Here is a 17,697-nt window from a genome sequence, read left to right as displayed (position 1 = left end):
CCAATATACAGTACCTGCCAAGAGCCAAGTGGCAGACTGAGCCCCAACTAGCTGGTGAGCAGCGAAGAATGCACAACTAAAGATGTAGATATGTCCCTCAGGAGTGAGTAGAGGGCAAAAACAAAGTTTAAAGAGAGTGAATGTTGGGTTTAAATTTATCAGGTGGACACAAACATGTCTCCACTTAAGACAAATGTTATTCATTCCTTGTTCCCTGTTTGCTTAGAGGTTCACCACATTAACATAAAAGGTGAGTGCCAAACACTACAGTCTGTAACACATATTGTATTTAATCAGAGAGAAAATGTACTGTGATAAATAGGCAAACTTGCAGTGTTTAAGTTGTTTTTTAGACCAAATGTACAATCAAAACTACCACCAGAGCCATGAAAACATGATTTCTGAGTGTGGCTTGTTAGTGACATCAAATGCAGCACAGAGCCTGCAAACAAATTTGTAACAAATCTGCAAACAAAAAAAAGTTGTCATGCAAAAAAAGTATTAGGATGAGTTGCAATATTGTACATGAAGCTGGAGTAATTATTACTGAGCAGTTGAAGGAGAGCAAACTGTGACCCAGAGGCTCATCAGGAAAAGACAGAAATGCAAAAAGGGGAAAAGAAAAAGGAAATTACTGCCGGGAAAAAAAGTGGAACAATGGAAAGACATTGTGAAAAAGGAAGTTTGAACTGCAACAAGCCACGAGTCAGGCCAAAAATCACTAACACACAACCACATACATACAACATAGCATTTAAACCCAGATTTTACCAGTCAAGTCAGACGAGCAGAAAGACTGAACACTTCAAATATTATGTTAGAGTTCTGCAGCTTTTTCACAATAAATCCAACAGTTTGGCTAAAACATTACATTACAGATGCTTTTACCCAAAGTGAGGTATAAAGCAAGCAAATATCTAAGCCAAGAAGCCAAACTTTAAAGTCAAGTGCTCTGTAAAGAGCTGTTTCAGTTTCATAGGGTATAAGTGCGATTTTTTTAAGTGCAGAGAAAGTTCTGTTTTCAGCAGGTTTTGGAAACTTGTGAGTGAGGGAGCTGAGCGTGCAGAGGTGGGTAGATCATTCCACCATCGTGGAACCACTGAGCTGAAAAGTTTTGACTGGGATCTTTTGAGTTGAGGTGAAGGGACCACAAGACGTCATTCACTTGCAGTGCGCAGTGAGCAAGAGGGATTGTAGACCAGGATGAGGGAGCTCAGGTAGGCCTGTGCTGTTGAGCTGACCACTTTGTAGGCAATGGTCAGGGCTTTGAACCTGATGCGGGCAGCTACAGGAAACCAGTGCAGAGATCTGAAAAGTGGTGCTAAAGGAACCCAAATCAATTTAAAGTCATTTAAGTAGCTGTTCTGGAGCTTTCGACCAAGTTGCAGGACTTTTATCAGTCAATAAAGTTGTCGCAAAAGGTGAAAAGGTGATCACCTCCAATTTCATGCAAACTATCAGTGTAAGACTGTGTAATTTGACCGAAGGTTCCAAAACAGCTTCTAAATAAACAATGTGGTAAGATTGTTTTTCCTCAATAACTGTTTCCAGGACTGAACATAAGCTTTGAAGTCCAAATGGACAGAAAGTTCTTAAAATTAAGAATAAATATGGAACTCCTTATGCTCATGAAGATCATGTGATATGATCAAAAGCTCCAGAACAGCTACTAAAAAGGACGTGTTGTGATGAGACTTTCTGGCAACTGCTGCTCCACAAAATTTAAATCTCTTAGAAAACATCCATGTCCATTTCATACCAACTTTACTTGCTGATGAAGATCTTGTGACATAATCGAAGGCAGGTAAAATACTGCGAAATGGACCTTGCAGTAAACCTCCATTTTGCTAAATCTAACCTCCAGCTGGTGAGAAGTGCTATGACTGTAGACAGAATATCTTTGTTTTTCTTTGCTTTGTTTTCGTTTTAGTCGGACAAAACAAGACGTCTGAGGACGCCAACTTGGACGCCTTTGATTGCCTAGTCTATAAAATGTCAGAAAATCAATCCAATCAATGAATAATGAAAGCATTAGTGCATTAGTGAGATTAAAGCCCACAACTATGCAGCTTATTACCAAGATAAACTGTTGGGATATGAACTAAAAGCCAAACACTTTTGCACAGATGTCCTCATTCATGAGGACTGACACTTTAACACCATAACAGTGAATCAACAATAAAAGAGCTGAGATTTCAAGTCTGTGTTTTTGTTTTTCCAATGGTGGACAGAGACCAGACAAGACATCTGGTCCCAGATTAGACCAGTGTGTTTAAGACAAGCTTAAGACTCCAGTGGCCTGGAACATTGAAGGGTTCCAGACTCAACCAATTAAGGCAGCTAAACTTTGACTCTATGCTTAGTTCGCTTACCGCATGAACCCGTGGACTGCCACCACAGCACACATCACACACGTAAAAGCCCAAGAGAGACAGGAAAACATGGATTTGCTTTCTCAAACACTGATTAACTGATAGAATATTAATTTTCACCAAGCTGAATAAGTGATAATCATTTAGGTCCCTTTTAATGGGAAACATGGCAAAATCCACTAGTTTCAGACTCTCGAATGTGAATGTTTGCATGTTTTCTTTTGGCTTTTTGAACAAACAACTCATAAAAATGTCAGTGATGGAGTCCGGGATATTGCAATGAGCATTTTTCATGATTTTCTGAATGAAGATTAATCAGTTATGAAAATAGTCTTTAGCTGCAAACTCTAGTTATTACAGTTTTCACTTTGATCTGAATTATGAGCTGGGAAAAAGAGAGAGAAAGACAGATGGCATGTCTGGGAGGGAGAAAATACAATTCACAGACAATGTTAGTTGGACTGTATACTGAGTTGTCCTAAGAGCATTTATCAAGAGTGTCCTGTCCTCTCTGACTAAAATATGCCTGCCTCCAGCTGCGATAATTGCTAAAGTCACTTGCCAAATCCAGTCATTAACTTTGATGACTGGAGGAAGCCACGAAACAAAGATCTGGTTCCTGAGGTTCAAAGTCCTGAGAGCTCCGCTGCTTCCTTCCTACATGACTCCTTTAGAGAGCAACTAATAATAAGAAAGATAAGTATAACGTGTAACAAAGCATTCAGGTGACCCCTTCAAAGATGCTGACTGACAGCCTGCTACAATCACCTGCACAGGGCGTTAAATGAGAGGGGTATTGAGCAGCTGACTGCTTGAGTTTGTACTTACTGAGTCGTAATCTGAGTCCAAGCCAGCTCCTCGGTGGAGACTTGTGCAGAACTGAATTCATGCTCCACTTGTTTGGGACCATCTACACATGCAGTCGTCGTTGGAGGATCCCCTGCACCGACAGCAGCTCCTCGCAGGTCTGACCGTCGGTGTGGCTCGATGCTAATCGCCCAGCACTGTTTAATTAGCTCTCTCTCCTATGGCATTGTCCTGCTCCTCTCATCGCTGCTGTCGCCCGGGCTGGAGGGTCTGGCAGGCGGCGAGCACAAAGCTGCTGCACGGTGAATGCTCGGAACAAGAGTGGCAACGACGCATCCCTCGGTTCACAGGGCGAAGAAGTTGGCGCAGATGGAAACAGCCACGGAGGTGCAGCTGCTAGTCGGACGCCGTGCTAAGCCTGTTAATAACCTGTTGCTGACTGCTCGCATGCGAAGAAGAAATCTCCTCGACGTCCAGGCGAAGGACGTTTGCTGGTGAAGCTCGGTCGGTGCAGGAGCCGGATTAAAACCTTGTCCAGGGCCTCTACAGCAGCGAATCAACGCACGGAGTTTCCCTCCAGCAACTTTACACAGCGTGCATTTGAAGTTGAAAACACACTGTCCACTGCTTCGCCCTCTCCGATCGACCATCGGCTCCCCTCCATTCATTCAGACGACCGGGTCCACAAAGGCTCGATGCGCTGGTTTCTCTCTCTCTCTCTCTGTGTGTGTGTGTGTGTGTGTGTGTGTGTGTGTGTGTGTGTGTGTCGAGTGGCGCAGAGCTGCAGCTAGAGGCGCCAGAGACGCAGCCGAGGTGCGTTCAAGGACCGAGGGCGAACACACGCGGACAGACGGAGATGGCCAGAGAGCCGGGACCTGGCGGGGCCAGAACCTTGTTAGAGGTCGACCCAAAAGAACCGCAAAGAAAATAAAAATAACCATACAAATAAAAACAAGTCATAAAATGACAACACACATACACAAAACATCTATAAATGCATTATACATGACAAAACTTGTAAATGGAGTTATGACTATGCTAACATCTGTACATGTTATCCATTGTATTTAGCTGTAGCTAGTGTACGCTAATGATAACATTAAAAAATATAAAAGCTTTTGACTTTCTTAAAAAACTCACTTACATTTTCATTTGTTCACTTTATTTGTTGACACTTATAATTTCAAGTGTATACGCACGTAAGGTGCTTTAATGAGCACAGAAAAAAGCGTAGCTGCTAGAGCCAAGCGTGTTTGAACCATTATCTTCGAACCTTGGGTTTAAACTTAGAAACATTATTTAAGCTTGATGTATTTTCTGCAAAATGTTAAGACAAAATAATTTGTGGATAAAGATGAATGACCAATGCTAACACCAATGTCATAAAATAGCAAGAGTGTAATTCTATAAGCCATGGAAAACAGGATGGTTGCTATTTTTATTTTAGACTTTGTTTTTGGCGTCACATAGGTAATAATCTGTAGAAGTTAGCTAGTGGCATTGCACAGGCTGTGCACGGCTAACACCTTCACAAGGGTCCTGGATTACCTGGAGAATCCAGCCTCATAATCCAGGCCTGAAAATCAGATTATCATACATCAAAACCCATGTTCAATGTGCTAAAAGTGGGGACAATGTGCCATTAACAGGGGTGCAGCAGCTCATTTCATTTCATTACTTCACACTGCAATGTGTGTCTAACTGAACAGGTCGATTCGGTTTCAGGCGAACTGTGTCTGTATTGTTGTTTTATTCTGTTTTTGTTTGGGAAGTGAGACCTAGGTGTCGCATCACTTTAGAGAAGTCAAGCGTCTGCTTACAGAATCTCCCTTTAGTATCCATCTAAAACAAACCACTAATCATCACATGGGACAAATGAAAGCAGCAACTGTGAACGTTTAAAAGGCTGCAACTTGGAAATGCAGTATTCTTATTCAATTGAATTACTATCATTACTTATTTACCAATCAACTCATTATTTAAGATCTGATCTTTTTGTTTTTTTAATTATCCTTTATTTGATTTATTTAAGTACGTTCTGACTTTGGCCCCAGATAGAAACATCTAGGTTTAACACACTGTGGGCTTCAATTGGAAGTTTGCATATACAAAGTAAAACAAGTCCAAATGTTCCTCAGAACCTGTGCGTGTGCATCACATCATTTGGTTGCACGTTGGGTGTCTGGTGGTACTTCTACAGTGGGTTTTCTCATTGCTTTGTTCTACGGGAGAACATCTGAACGGACAAAGCCAAAACAATGACTCTGCCAAAATGTAGCTGTGCTGTGTTTGTCCGCTCCCACCCTCAATAAAGAGGAGAGGCGGGGAACAGCCAACAAAGAGAAGGGGGCAGAGAGGGGACGTTAAAAGAGCCCACTTAACAAATTAGTTATTCTCCACTGGGTGAGTGGATGTTTACGACGAGACCTCCCTCAGTCCTACAAGTCACATTATGTAAAGCTCACCCTGTGCCCGGCGACAACCATTGTACACGTTATTCACTACTAGGCGAACGCATCTTAGACGTTTCTGTTGCGCTTTTCCTGCCCATCAGACTTTTTGTGTGAGTCAACATCGGCTGCTGCTCAGAGCAACGTCCAAACTCCCATTTGCTGCCCCCTCGTGGTACAAAAGGTGGCACCAAGAACCACAATAATCTTTGTGTTTTATTTACTCCTATATCCCACATGAGCGTGCGTAAGAAACTGTAAACATGTTGCATTTACAAAAAGTAAAAATTACTTTTGAAGTGCTGTAACACATAAATGTGCGACATTTAAAGCAGTAAAAATAGAGCCATTTCAGCCAAACCCTGCCATAAAAACAACACTGCTTCTGTTAATGGGCAAACAAATGGGCTTCTGTCTTTTGGAAATTGATTACATTTCCAGAATGCTCCTTACTCAGCTTACTCTGGTTTTTACTTTAGTAGTTGGATGTTGGAAGTTGGATGTAACCAAAAGCAACATAAAAGACTTGGCAGTGGAAATTGTATCCCATAATACAACTGTGAAAATCAACAAGGTGTCTGAATTAGGGATTTTACTGTGATGGATTTGCTACAGTGAATCATGGAATCCTCATTTGTGAGAGAAATATCAGCAGAACCTGAAAACAAACAAACAAAAAAAAAGCAAAGTCTGAACAAACGTTCTTTCTTGTTTAATATCTTCACGTTTACCTACAAAGAACGAGAGCGGTAACTACAAGGTATGACAATGCTGTCCATTTGAAAACTGAAACTCCTTCACAGTGCCATCAAATGTATGGAGCAGTAGCAGATTGTGTGATGTGGTGAAAGTTCTCCAGGCTTTCACAAAAGGAAGTCCAATAACAAGAAGGCTGCCGTCTCCTCCTGCAGTCTGAGATCCTGGCAGCGATCCAGTTCTGTACATTCAAAGGCTGGAGCTGAGCAGCCAAGAATGTGAAGGGTGATAAACTGCTGCTGTTTAGAGAAAGTCATTACATCCCTATTTGGCTGGGTCTCATCAGCCCCTTGAAGACTCGCAGCTTTCCTGCACCGGTGAGATCAAAACTGTAGTCGGTGGTGACGTAGGGCATCTCTCCCTCAAAGCCAGACTGAAACAGACACACAAAAGGTATCAGAAGTCACACTGAAAGAAAGCTTGGGACAGGTGCAGCCCCTTCAAAAAAAGTTTTGATGTTAAAAGATAAAGTTTGACTTGACTTGTCATCTGACCTGGGTTGTGAGGATACAGGAAGGCAACGATATGGCTCCAAGCAGGAGACAGTTGACCTTACGGAGGATGGAGGGATCCACGGGCGTCAGCAAAAAGTACAGACCTTGTACCATGTCAATACCTCGGAGCACACCTGGAACACACCAACATGAACAATATATTCATTTCTTAAACGCAAGTTTGTTCTGACCGTTGTCTTTTTTTTTTGCCTGGTTTTCACTTCCTTTACCTACAGGCTTTTAGAGCATAAACATTAGCCAGACATGCCATACTGCATAATGTTATTGTTTGAGCAAATCCATAGTGCTCCAGGGATTGGAGAGATTGGAGTGCAAGTAAAACATTACTTTTTTTTACATGGAGCCCTTGAGTTACCTGCAGTTTACATACAAGCATTTGATAGTTTTAATCTATGGTTAAATAACAGACAAGTACCACTGGATTACTTGTGTGATTTCTTGAGGTTGAATTTGTGCATTTTTATCTTCACTGGACATTACAGACATGATTCACACTGAATCTAAAAAAACAAGTATCATGTCTGTGTGATCAGATCTGAGTGAAATATGGCTTCAAGGTGTGCGAGCTGTGCTCAGACTGAATACTTACCAAAGCCCACACATGGACAGATAGGAGCCTGGGAGAGCAGGACTGGACCTCCCCTGCTATTTACTTTCTCTCCCAAGCAGCAGAGCCCCACTAGACTGGCATTGGCAGCATAAAACATGTGACTGGGCACCACCTCGCAGTGGATCACACCCAATGCCACGGCTTTATGCGGCACCTATGGGTTCAGAGGGGGAATGAAAAGGTACTGAAACATTCAATCTGAGTTGACCACACATTGAAACACAGCTATTTGAAGTTTTATCCTGGAACCTTTTCTCAAATTGATGTAGAAACTGGTAGAAATTAGTAGTGCCTTCTCTCCCTTACCTGGTATGGGGTGAGGCTGTGCAGAGGTCTAACTGGTCCAGGATCAGGAGACTGCAGTTGACTCAGGTAAGCCAGCAACGACAGCTCCCTGTGCTCATTAGAGCGCTGGTGTTTCCTGTCAAATAAAATGCACACATCAACAATAAACCCAGTGGAAGGTTTCATTTGTTACTGTAATCAAAGGCCAATAGTGGTGCACTTACGCTGTTCCTTGGCGTCCCACTCCTTGAAATTCTGACTGTACAATAAGGTGAGTGTAGCTTCTGGGGGGACTGTGGTTCTCTGTAAACTCATCCAGAGCAGTCTGGGCAGGTGGGTGTGTCTGGCAGCCGTGTGCCGTCCTCAGAAACTCTGGAGTGAGGGCGGGACACTGAGTGGTGCCACTATGACCGAGCTGGATGACGTGCGAGACTGGGAAAAAGCGGATCATGTCAACGAGCAGCTGGAATCCAAAACCTGGGGACAGCAAGGACAAGAATTACTTTCAGACATTGTTTACAACTTGTACATATAAAGTCCCTTTCATTCTGGTGCTCACCTTTGACCCAGCCCATGGTGTTGACAATGATGGGAGTCTCTCTGCTTTGTGATCGTCTACGCCACAAGGACTTCAGGGATTCCAGGTAGCGGTCTAAGTCTGACTCACATGATGACTGACCATAATAGATCATGTGCTCTGGTGTGTGCTGGTGTGTGAAAGGAGGACCTGAAAAACATCTCAATATGAGTCTTCTAATCCTTAAAACACTGTTCACATACACATTAACATAGTTAATTAAAACCTTAACATACTTCCCACTTACTATAACAGTATTAATGCTTCAGTACCAACTTAAATGACCCTATCAATATCTTTTAAAAATATCTTTTAAAATCGCATTTTTAAAAGTTATGACAAACAAAAACAAAAAACCAAGGAATCAAGCACAAAATAATCCAAAACAAAATAATGACATTTTTTCAGGTGTGATGTGACGTAACAGGGACAAAAACCTACCCAGAAGTGGTTCTCTGACAGTCGACAAAGACAGGCAACCAGCAGGGGTGAATTCTGTTTGACCGAGGTCACCTTCCAAATAATCTACGCTAGTCGTGCTGTGGACGCGCACACACACACAAAAAGAAAAATGCATTTAGATCACAAGAAAAAATGCTGCCAAATTATCCTTCCATGTGTCATACGGACTTTGAGGTGTTAAGGTGTAAACTAGTAGAAGAATGTAAGGTCAGGAGCAAATTGTAATAAACAAAAAACATATGATGCAATGTCATATCATCTATGCACCAACATCAACATACCAGCATAAAGTATATAGGATACATAAAATGGTAGCATATATTAATGTTAGTAGTACTTACTGATTTAGTAAAGTGTTGATTAGGGTGCGGATAAATGTTGACTTGCCCACATTTTTGGTCCCACAAACAAGGATAACTGCACAACCATCCACGTCCCCTGTGAGTGGAAAACATGTTCACAATATAAGATCCTGGATTCTGCTGCTACTACTATATAGTAATATAGAGCATACAGATAATAATATACTGATTATTGTAGTTTTACAAGCCGCTTTTGGCTTTGCACTGTGAGGGAAAAACACCATACTTCATTTTTACCCTCTAAATGCATGACGGGGACGTACCTCTGCAGGCACTGACAACTGTGTTAAGAGCATCTCTGTAGCTCTTTGACGTTTTCAGGCCCTCGACAGCGCTGACCAGTGGAATCATTCCCAAACCATTGAGCGGCGTGTCAAGGACGGCTGACATGAGTTCACTCTACAAACAAGAAGTGATAAAAAGCTTCTGTTAGAGACACAAAAGACAAACTGCTGATTCAAGTTCAAACCCAAATTAAATGTTTGCGTGTCTGTGTCAGTCAACTTGCCATTGGGGGGCTGAATAATTCACTGAGATCTGTAAAGCTTGACAGAAACCGTGTCAGAGGTGTCTCCATGGGCTCCAGTAGGATGATAGATGAGTTTGACATGACCCTTTTTACCAGTTTTTTCCGTGACGCTGCAAAAAGCATATTGAGAGGGTACGTAGTGTGTATAATAAAGCAATCCCAGTACAAACCCATCCTGATGTACGGCTCCCAACAATAACTCCTTACCTAAAACGTGTAAATATGTTTGCACAAAGTCTACATCTCTCTCCTAAGAATATTCACCTGTTGGCAAGTACTTTCGGAGGATTGTTGAAGCTTCTGTTTTGTCATCTCTAGTGTCGTCGGAGTTTTCCAGTGCTCTAATGGTTAGAGGACAATGTGACGCTGGGGAGAAGAGAGGATAGGACTGCTGGCCTTCTTCGATGGTAAACCCCATCACTTCCACACGGCCATACAGGCAGGTCAAAAAGCACTTCCCACGGAAACACAAACTCTGCAGGAGAGCAGCACATTGGTCAGTTGAAGGATTAGATAAAAAATATTTTTCTCGTTAATTTACAAAAATTTCGTAAGCATACCTGATCCTTCTGCATGACAAGTACTGCATGGTTGAGCCGATCGCCTCTCTCTGCACAGTAACGGAGAGCGTCTCCATCCAATCTACCTGGCCGGGCATCCTCCACGTCCCCCAGGGTCACGCCATTCCTATGAATGGACTGGGAATACTCCTTCCAGTCCTGTGAGTCATCAGAGTCCATGTCTATTGTAAATGCTGAACTTCCATTAGCCTGAGTGTAAGATTTATTAATTCCAGACTGAGAAGCACTTTTCTTGGAGTCAGAGACAGACTTTGCTTTATTTTTCAGTCTCTTGACAGAGGGCTTTTTCTTTAAAGATGTCTGGTGCTCCTTTATCACTTTGGCCATGACCGGTGAAGAGTTGAGTTCAGAGGAGCTGATGGGATGCCTCAGCCGTTTCCCCCTCACATCTTTCCACTTCTGAGATTTTACGTGGCCTTTTACCTGTGCAGGCTTGTTCACCTTCATGATTCTCTAATTATCAAGTCTTATGTGGAGGCCAATGAAAAACAAAAACGATACCTGAAAAGAGAGAGGTAAGGACAGGGTTTTATTTAGTGATGCAACTAGTTATTATTTTTATTATTCATTAGACTATTAGTCATGTATGTTACAAAATATCAATAATTAAATAAAACAAAATATTATTGGGGGGGTGTCCCTCAAACCAGAATTACTAGGATTTGCATTGAAGTTGATCAAACCTCGACTTGATTACAAAGTCGACTTCAGCGGATGTAAAACGTTGTTCCAGATTTTTATTCTATTTTCACAAACACAAAAATGGCAATTTCCCCCTTCTCGCCCGCCCTTACTGGTTACGATAGAGGCACAAAAAGAATTGGCAGATAAATAGATAATAAAAAGAAAAATAGTTCTAGTCCCATATATGTGCAGCATCTTATATCCGCATCTAGATGAGAGACAATTAAACGGGAGTTGAAAGCTACCATTAAGCTAACAGTGCTAAGGCATGAAACAAGCTAAATTTACTGTTTATTTTTGATATTGTATCAACGCTGACGCCGAATGATAAATGAATTCAAATCTAAAGATCAACCCGTTGTCAGACAACAATGCAGAATGAATTTTAAACTTAGCGTCACGTTATCTGTGCGAATAATTTGCAGCCTTCCAGAAATTAGCGTTAGCTAACGTTGTGTGACTTGCTACATGCAAATTGAGAAAACCTACCCCAATTGTGGGAAAAACACACTATAAAACCGCAGAGGCTACCCTCAATAATTTTACTAATTGGACAAGACTTAAAATGTCCTAAAGTGAATCAACGAAGCCGGCCAGCTGTGAATACAGCGGCGCTCACAGGCTAGCTTAGCTAACCTACATGTGTGAGCCACAAACAAACGCTGCGTCTAGATGGTCGACCATGGTTTTACCCGGAGTGTTGTTATTTACAACAATGTGTCCATACAAATTTCGTTCCTTATATCAAATTCATATTAATCCAGAAAATATGTTAAAAACAATTCAGTCAAAAATAATGAGTTTGGGTATTTCAACTTTTATCGTTATTGTCGAGAAAGTTGGTGTAATTTTGGTCAATACAAATACATCTTTCCCGGAGTTCGGTCGCATAAACGACGTCACATCCTGTTCCTGGTCGAGTTTTTAGGGGCCTACAAAGAAACGAAAACAAGGTGCATGTAGCTGAGCTTTGCTATTTTTTTTAACATTGTGCATAACATCCCGACGTGAATGCAGCTTTTTAAAAGTTAAGAGTAAATAAGCAGTTTTCATCGCACCTGCTAATGCCTGTGTCCAAATGCAGCTGTCAGGTGAGTGTCACACTAAGGGAGCGTCTTAAAATATGTGCTAGAAAATAAACGTCAATATCGGTAGGTAGCCAGGGGAGTGGAATAAAAATAATAATATTAAACATAATAATAAACATTTTTAGCAGTTTAGAGATATGATTCTAAAATAGCGAACAATTAGCGTAGCTGTCACTCAGACCTCGATGTTCACTAAGTCTGCTTAGTTCTCGAAAAGTCTTAAACACACATGAATTCACTTCCCTCAAAGGCAAAGATCTTAAAAGATATAAATGTCACTTAGAAACGTAAAAATATTTCATCTTGCCTGTTGAAGATAATGACATAGTAATACCTTTTTTAAAAGATGAAATGTCCTTTCTGTGTGCTATTAAAAGGTTTTTACCACTGCAGAAATGTACCTGTGTTTACTATTTACCTGCTGTAGTAAAGAACAGATAGTTTTGTTAGTAAAAAGTAGGATTTACTCTTCCTTCAGCTCATCCTATTTCATAAACCTCTTATGACATATGTGGATGACAGCTGTCTCTCCTCATCAGAGAGTGTGACACCCATTCTTCATCCTCCAGAGTATTTTTCACACTTAGTGATGGTATTTAACGTGTTTATTATTTGTTTTTTTATCGCATAATCCTTAAAAAGGTTTGTTGTCTGAAGCAACAAAGTGGGAGAGTGTCATAAATGTATTATTTTACGTATGTAAAAATTATATTTATGTATTTTTTCAAATATGTGTGTGTTTAGTATTCATAGATCTGGTTGCATTGGCATCAATTACTGTCATTCAACAGTATAATCACAGAAAAACGTAACATCGTAGCTGGGAGAGTGGCACAGTCATTAAAATGGTGTGTCACAGGTTGCTGGAAATAATGGAGTCAAATCGTTGTGTTGATTGTTAAATTATATGTTTGCCTTCATTAACTATTCTATTTTTATTTGATTGCTACTATTGAGCTTAAAATCTACATTTATATATTCATATTTAAAGATAATTCACCGTGTATATACAATAGAATAGATTGCCGCAGTTTAGTAAAAAGTGGAAAATTCTCTCAGAAATATGGTGACACAGAATCATAAGTACTGTAAAAAGAAAATATTCAAAGTACAAGTACTACTATACTGATGTGACATCTACAGATTTCATGTTTTGTCCTGCCATCCGTCCAGAAACTCAATATTGTTGTCTCATGCAGCAGCAGCATTCAGGGAAGGTGGAGTGATGCCTGCAGCAGAGAGCCAACATGCTCAGCGTGTCCTGTCCTCCCTCAACCAGCAGAGGGGAGTAGGGAGGTTTTGTGATGCAGTGTTGAATGTGGGAGGTGGGGTGGTCTACCTTGCCCACCGCAACATCCTCGCCTGTTTCAGTGAACTGTTCCAGCAGTCCAGCATGCCTGCCGTGTCGTGCACAGAGTTCTGCCTGCAGGATTGCCCCGATGATGGACTGGAGCTGCTCCTTAACTTCATCTACACTGGGGAGCTGAAGCTAGACTCTGCCAACCTGAACAAGGTGCAGCATGCAGCGACCAGCCTGTGTGTACCAGAAGCACTTGCACTCTGTCAACAGTTCAAGGAAAGCTCTACAGATCCTGGGCCTTTCAAGCGTAAAAGAGGGAGGCCTAGAAAGTCGGCATCAGATGCAAACCTGCATTGTCCAGTCAAAGAGGAGAGCTTACTGACAGTCACAAAAGATGAGTCTAGCTGTGATAGTGCAACAGCCAGTGTTAGTATGGCTGCCAGTACTACCACTGCTACCAGTATTACTACTACCACCCGCTCTGGTCGTGTAGTGAAGGGCCCCAGGCGACTGGTAACTGATGAAACCACCACCTATGATTTTACAGCCACTGAAAAAAACAGTAAGATGACCCTGACTATCTCTGTGGACAAACAAAGTGGTGATGCTGTTGTGGACGGTCCAACCTCAGATCAGCCAGCTGGTGAAACTGAGGTACAGCACATGCCTGTAAAAAGTATTGCACCTAATAAGCATTTACTGCTACTTGCAAAGAATGAATTTAAAGGTAATTATGATGCTTAGACTGTAATCTTGTGTTATTTGCAGGTAACCGAGCTGCAGGATGGAATAAACGACAATGGTGCCAGTCAGATAATCGAGGGAAGTGAAGAAGATGACGATGTGGGCGATTTTGAGGGTATCACCGAGGGTTCAGATGATGAGTATGTGCCAGCCACCGAGACCAGTCCCTCAGCCCCGTCCACATCGACAGCAAGGAAACGCAAGGCCCAAGGTAAAACGGACAAAATCGAGACTGGAGAGGCCGTGGAAGAAGAGTCCAAGAACGAGTCCGTGCAGTGTCCCGTCTGTGACAAAACCTTCAAGAGCAAATACTACCTCAAAGTCCACAACAGGTACAACGTTTCAGCAGCTCTGGGTTGGCAGTACTATTGAGAGAATAGCCACTAACGTTTCTTTTTCATAGGCGGCACACAGGGGAGAGACCCTTTGGCTGTCTCAAGTGCGGAAAGAGGTACTTCAGGAAGGAGAATCTTTTGAGTCACGAGATGAGAGACTGTGTCCGAGTTCAGGTGAGTAGGAAAGAAAAGGTCCAGATGAGAAATCAAAAGGACCTCATTTAGTTCAATGCAGGCAGCTACTGTGCTGTCATTGCAGACGTACAGGTGCCCGACGTGCTCCTCGACATTTAGTGGAAAAGAAGAGCTGCGTTTGCACATTGTCTCCCACACAGGAGAAATGCCCCACAAGGTAGAGCTGCTCATCGAATCAAACTAACTGTCCATAAAGACACTGTACATACAGTTTATAACAATAAATTAATCAATTGTGTTTATCTTTTTTATCAGTGTTCAACCTGTAGTGAACAATTCATGCACAAGAAGAACTTGACACTTCACATGATGAAGGTCCATGGTTATCCCAAACCACATGCAGTAGGTCTTTAATGCTCTGATGACTTTGATGACTTACCTTTGACACCTGCTGTTCATTAAATAGAGCTGTCATGGTTTAACTTGTGTCGCGGATCATTCATTCATTTTTATTCATTTTTTTATTCTGTTAAAACAATGTCTCGTCTTTAGTGTCCCCAGTGCCCCAAAACCTTCCTAACACGGACAGAACTGCGCGTGCACGAAGCAGCCAAACATCGAGGCGAAAAGCCGTTCGTGTGCGAAGAGTGTGGCCACCGAGCGTCGAGCCGCAACGGCCTGCAGATGCATATCAAAGCCATTCACAGGTAGCGGGATGTGCATTTGTGGACATCAGTTTCCCTAAATGCTTTTGTAGCTTTTGGGCAGGTTGTTTGAGTCTTTATTTCTTTGTTCTGCTTCTTGTACAGGAATGAGAGGCCTTTCGTCTGTAATTCATGTGGCCATGCATTCTCCCAGAAGAACAACCTCAACATGCATCTGCGCATACACAGTGGTGAGAAGCCATACCAATGTCATCTCTGTGGCAAAACCTTCAGGACACAAGGTAATAGAATTCAAATAAATTAGTAAATTAGCCCAAGCAACTGTACGCGATATACGGTTGAACCAGACTGTCTTTAACACCAGCCAGTCTAGATAAACACCATCGGACACACACTGGCGAGCGTCCCTTTAGCTGCGACGTCTGTGAGCAGCGTTTCACTGAGAAAGGCGCCCTCATCCGCCACAAAGCCAGCAAGCACGAGGATGGCCGTCCCCACTGTTGTCACATATGTGGCAAAACCTTCAAAGGTAGGACACTGGTATGCTGGTTATAGCATAGAGGGGCTGTTCACTCACAGTATGATCAAGAATAACCAATCAAAACACGTCTCTGCTCTGAAAAACACAAATGAGATAAGATAGTATTACTAATGTCAGTATCTTTGTGCTGTTTGTCGTCACCAGCGAGGGAACAACTTCGTGTTCACGTGCGTCGCCACAAAGGCATGAGGAAGTTTGAGTGTATAGACTGTGGCTATAAGTTCACTCGACAGGTAGGCTCAGTGCTAAGTCACTGGCTCTTACTTTCATTTACGTTGATCTGTGTATTGCAGTGCTTCTCCACTAATAATGAATCTGTTGGTGTAACAAAGAATGACTGTTACCATGTTTCAATCTTGAAGGGCATCTCTGCATTTCTCTTCCAGGCACACCTGCGGCGACACATTCAAATCCACAAACGCACTGAGAACTACAACCCCCGGCAGAGGAAACTGAGGAACGTGATAGTGCAGGATGCAGACGGAGGTTCTGAGGAGAACAAAGTAACCAAAGCAGCAGAAGCTTCGCTCATCAATGACGACACAGATTACACACCAGACACCAGTGTCATCCAGGAATCCACAAACTTAGAGGCCGTCTCCTCGCCGGGCCTCGGCCCTAGTTGCATCATGAGGGTGGTGATCGAGTCGAGCGATGGTGCAATGGAGGAGGTGGTGTCTAACCAGAACCTGGGGCAGGTCGAGGCAGTGGAGGGTTTCTCTGTGCCAGAGGTCCTGCAGCAAACGCAGCTGGTGGCTGAAGCGTACAACTCCACGGTGGATATGGAGGGAATCGTTGGGAATATAGCAAAGAGTAAAAGCTGAGTGAAACAGCAGACACTGTGTACTACTACTACTACTACTACTACTACTACTACTACTACTGACTCCGAAGTGAGGTTACTGTGAATACCACCACTTTTGCAGAGGCAAAGAAGAAAGTGAAAAAGTCAGACACTGTTGTTCTTGTCAACACGCAAGAGAATAGCAGCAAGTACTTCACACGCTTTCAGTAGTTTAGTGAACAGCATGCTTGTGGAGGCTGATATTTTTCGCTGGATTTGTTAAGGCTTCTCTAATGAATATGCATCTGAACCCAATAATAAATGAATGTTGGAATTTAGTGTCACTGTTTCTGAACGTGAACCTACCATATATACAACCGAACTCCACGGAGCAGCTTTAATGTTTACTGACTTCTCATTACGTCATAAAAGATGCACATTATTACACATAAGAGCTCATCCTTATTAATAGAAACTACACAGGGTCATGGTTTTGTTAAAATATACAGCTTTATAAGTGAATGCATAAGACAAAATAAAAACTCAAACATAAGAACGTGACGATTCAGCAGAATAAACTCTCTTAGACCTGCCTGCAGTTTAAATCATGATAACCACACTGTAAACGTTACACAAACACAGTACAACAGTTAAGTGTCTTTACAAAACTGTTTCAACGTCACAAACTTGAACAAAAACTAAGGAAATGATGCATTAACAAAACCATACAAACACGCTAAAACACCATTTCTTCTAAAGCAAAACTAACTGACGTGAGAGCCAGGGTGAGATTCTTCTGCACTTCCAGTTGAGACTGCCGGACCTTTCACTAACATGAAGTGTCACCGCTCTTGTTGTGAAGTGCAGGGGCATCTTCAGCAACCACAGCACAAATATATGCGTAAATAAATACACAAACATGAAAACATCCATAAATACGTCTCTCTAAGAAAATGATTCATGCACATTCGACTGGTGGTTATAAAGGTAGAGTATCAACGGGGTACACATCACATGCAGCTACGCTGAAATTCTACAATGGTGACAGGATTACTCTCACACTTTCTGCTACAACTTAGAACAACCCATCATATTAAGCAATCTGTGATGAGTGC

The 17,697-nt window shown here is 42.1% G+C and overlaps 3 protein-coding genes across 5 annotated transcripts in view; 1 reads left to right on the top strand and 2 right to left on the bottom strand.

The window, feature by feature from the left end:
• plekhg5b (pleckstrin homology domain containing, family G (with RhoGef domain) member 5b) overlaps positions 1–3,872 on the bottom strand; it is a 61,284-nt gene extending 57,412 nt beyond the window's left edge. Inside the window, exon 1 of one of the 2 annotated variants that reach the window (XM_026368264.1) lies at positions 3,201–3,872. In XM_026368264.1, coding sequence (XP_026224049.1) covers positions 3,201–3,282 — 82 coding nt within the window. In that variant the 5' untranslated portion in view covers positions 3,283–3,872. The remainder of the gene's footprint in view (positions 1–3,200) is intronic. The other variant, XM_026368263.2, reaches the window with a different exon arrangement.
• Positions 3,873–6,206: 2,334 nt separating this feature from the next.
• nol9 (nucleolar protein 9) lies at positions 6,207–11,678 on the bottom strand. Its single transcript, XM_026368907.1, has 13 exons — positions 11,480–11,678; positions 10,286–10,807; positions 9,990–10,200; positions 9,705–9,835; positions 9,460–9,595; positions 9,176–9,272; positions 8,814–8,911; positions 8,355–8,522; positions 8,020–8,272; positions 7,817–7,931; positions 7,490–7,664; positions 6,880–7,013; positions 6,207–6,758 (listed from the first exon to the last, which is right to left on the bottom strand). Exons 2-13 carry the CDS (start codon positions 10,751–10,753, stop codon positions 6,642–6,644), a joined length of 2,103 nt encoding a protein of 700 aa, XP_026224692.1. The 5' UTR covers positions 10,754–10,807; positions 11,480–11,678; the 3' UTR covers positions 6,207–6,641.
• Positions 11,679–11,928: 250 nt separating this feature from the next.
• Positions 11,929–16,927, top strand: zbtb48 (zinc finger and BTB domain containing 48). 2 transcript variants are annotated; one of them, XM_026366824.1, is made up of 11 exons: positions 11,929–12,081; positions 13,281–14,032; positions 14,147–14,454; positions 14,526–14,631; positions 14,717–14,809; positions 14,908–14,994; positions 15,145–15,299; positions 15,402–15,538; positions 15,622–15,786; positions 15,943–16,031; positions 16,185–16,927. In XM_026366824.1, the coding sequence occupies exons 1-11, from the start codon at positions 12,069–12,071 to the stop codon at positions 16,620–16,622; spliced, it is 2,343 nt and encodes a 780-aa protein (XP_026222609.1). In that variant the 5' UTR covers positions 11,929–12,068; the 3' UTR covers positions 16,623–16,927. The 2 variants fall into 2 exon arrangements, with proteins under 2 accessions (XP_026222609.1, XP_026222608.1); XM_026366823.1 differs by having other exon boundaries at positions 13,278–14,032.
• Positions 16,928–17,697: the final 770 nt, after the last annotated feature.

This window comes from Anabas testudineus, chromosome 7 (assembly GCF_900324465.2).
Source record: "Anabas testudineus chromosome 7, fAnaTes1.2, whole genome shotgun sequence".
In the NCBI taxonomy this organism is placed as follows: domain Eukaryota; kingdom Metazoa; phylum Chordata; class Actinopteri; order Anabantiformes; family Anabantidae; genus Anabas; species Anabas testudineus.
The sequence above is the reverse complement of the archived record's forward strand: the minus strand, read 5'-3'. Positions and strand labels throughout refer to the sequence as shown.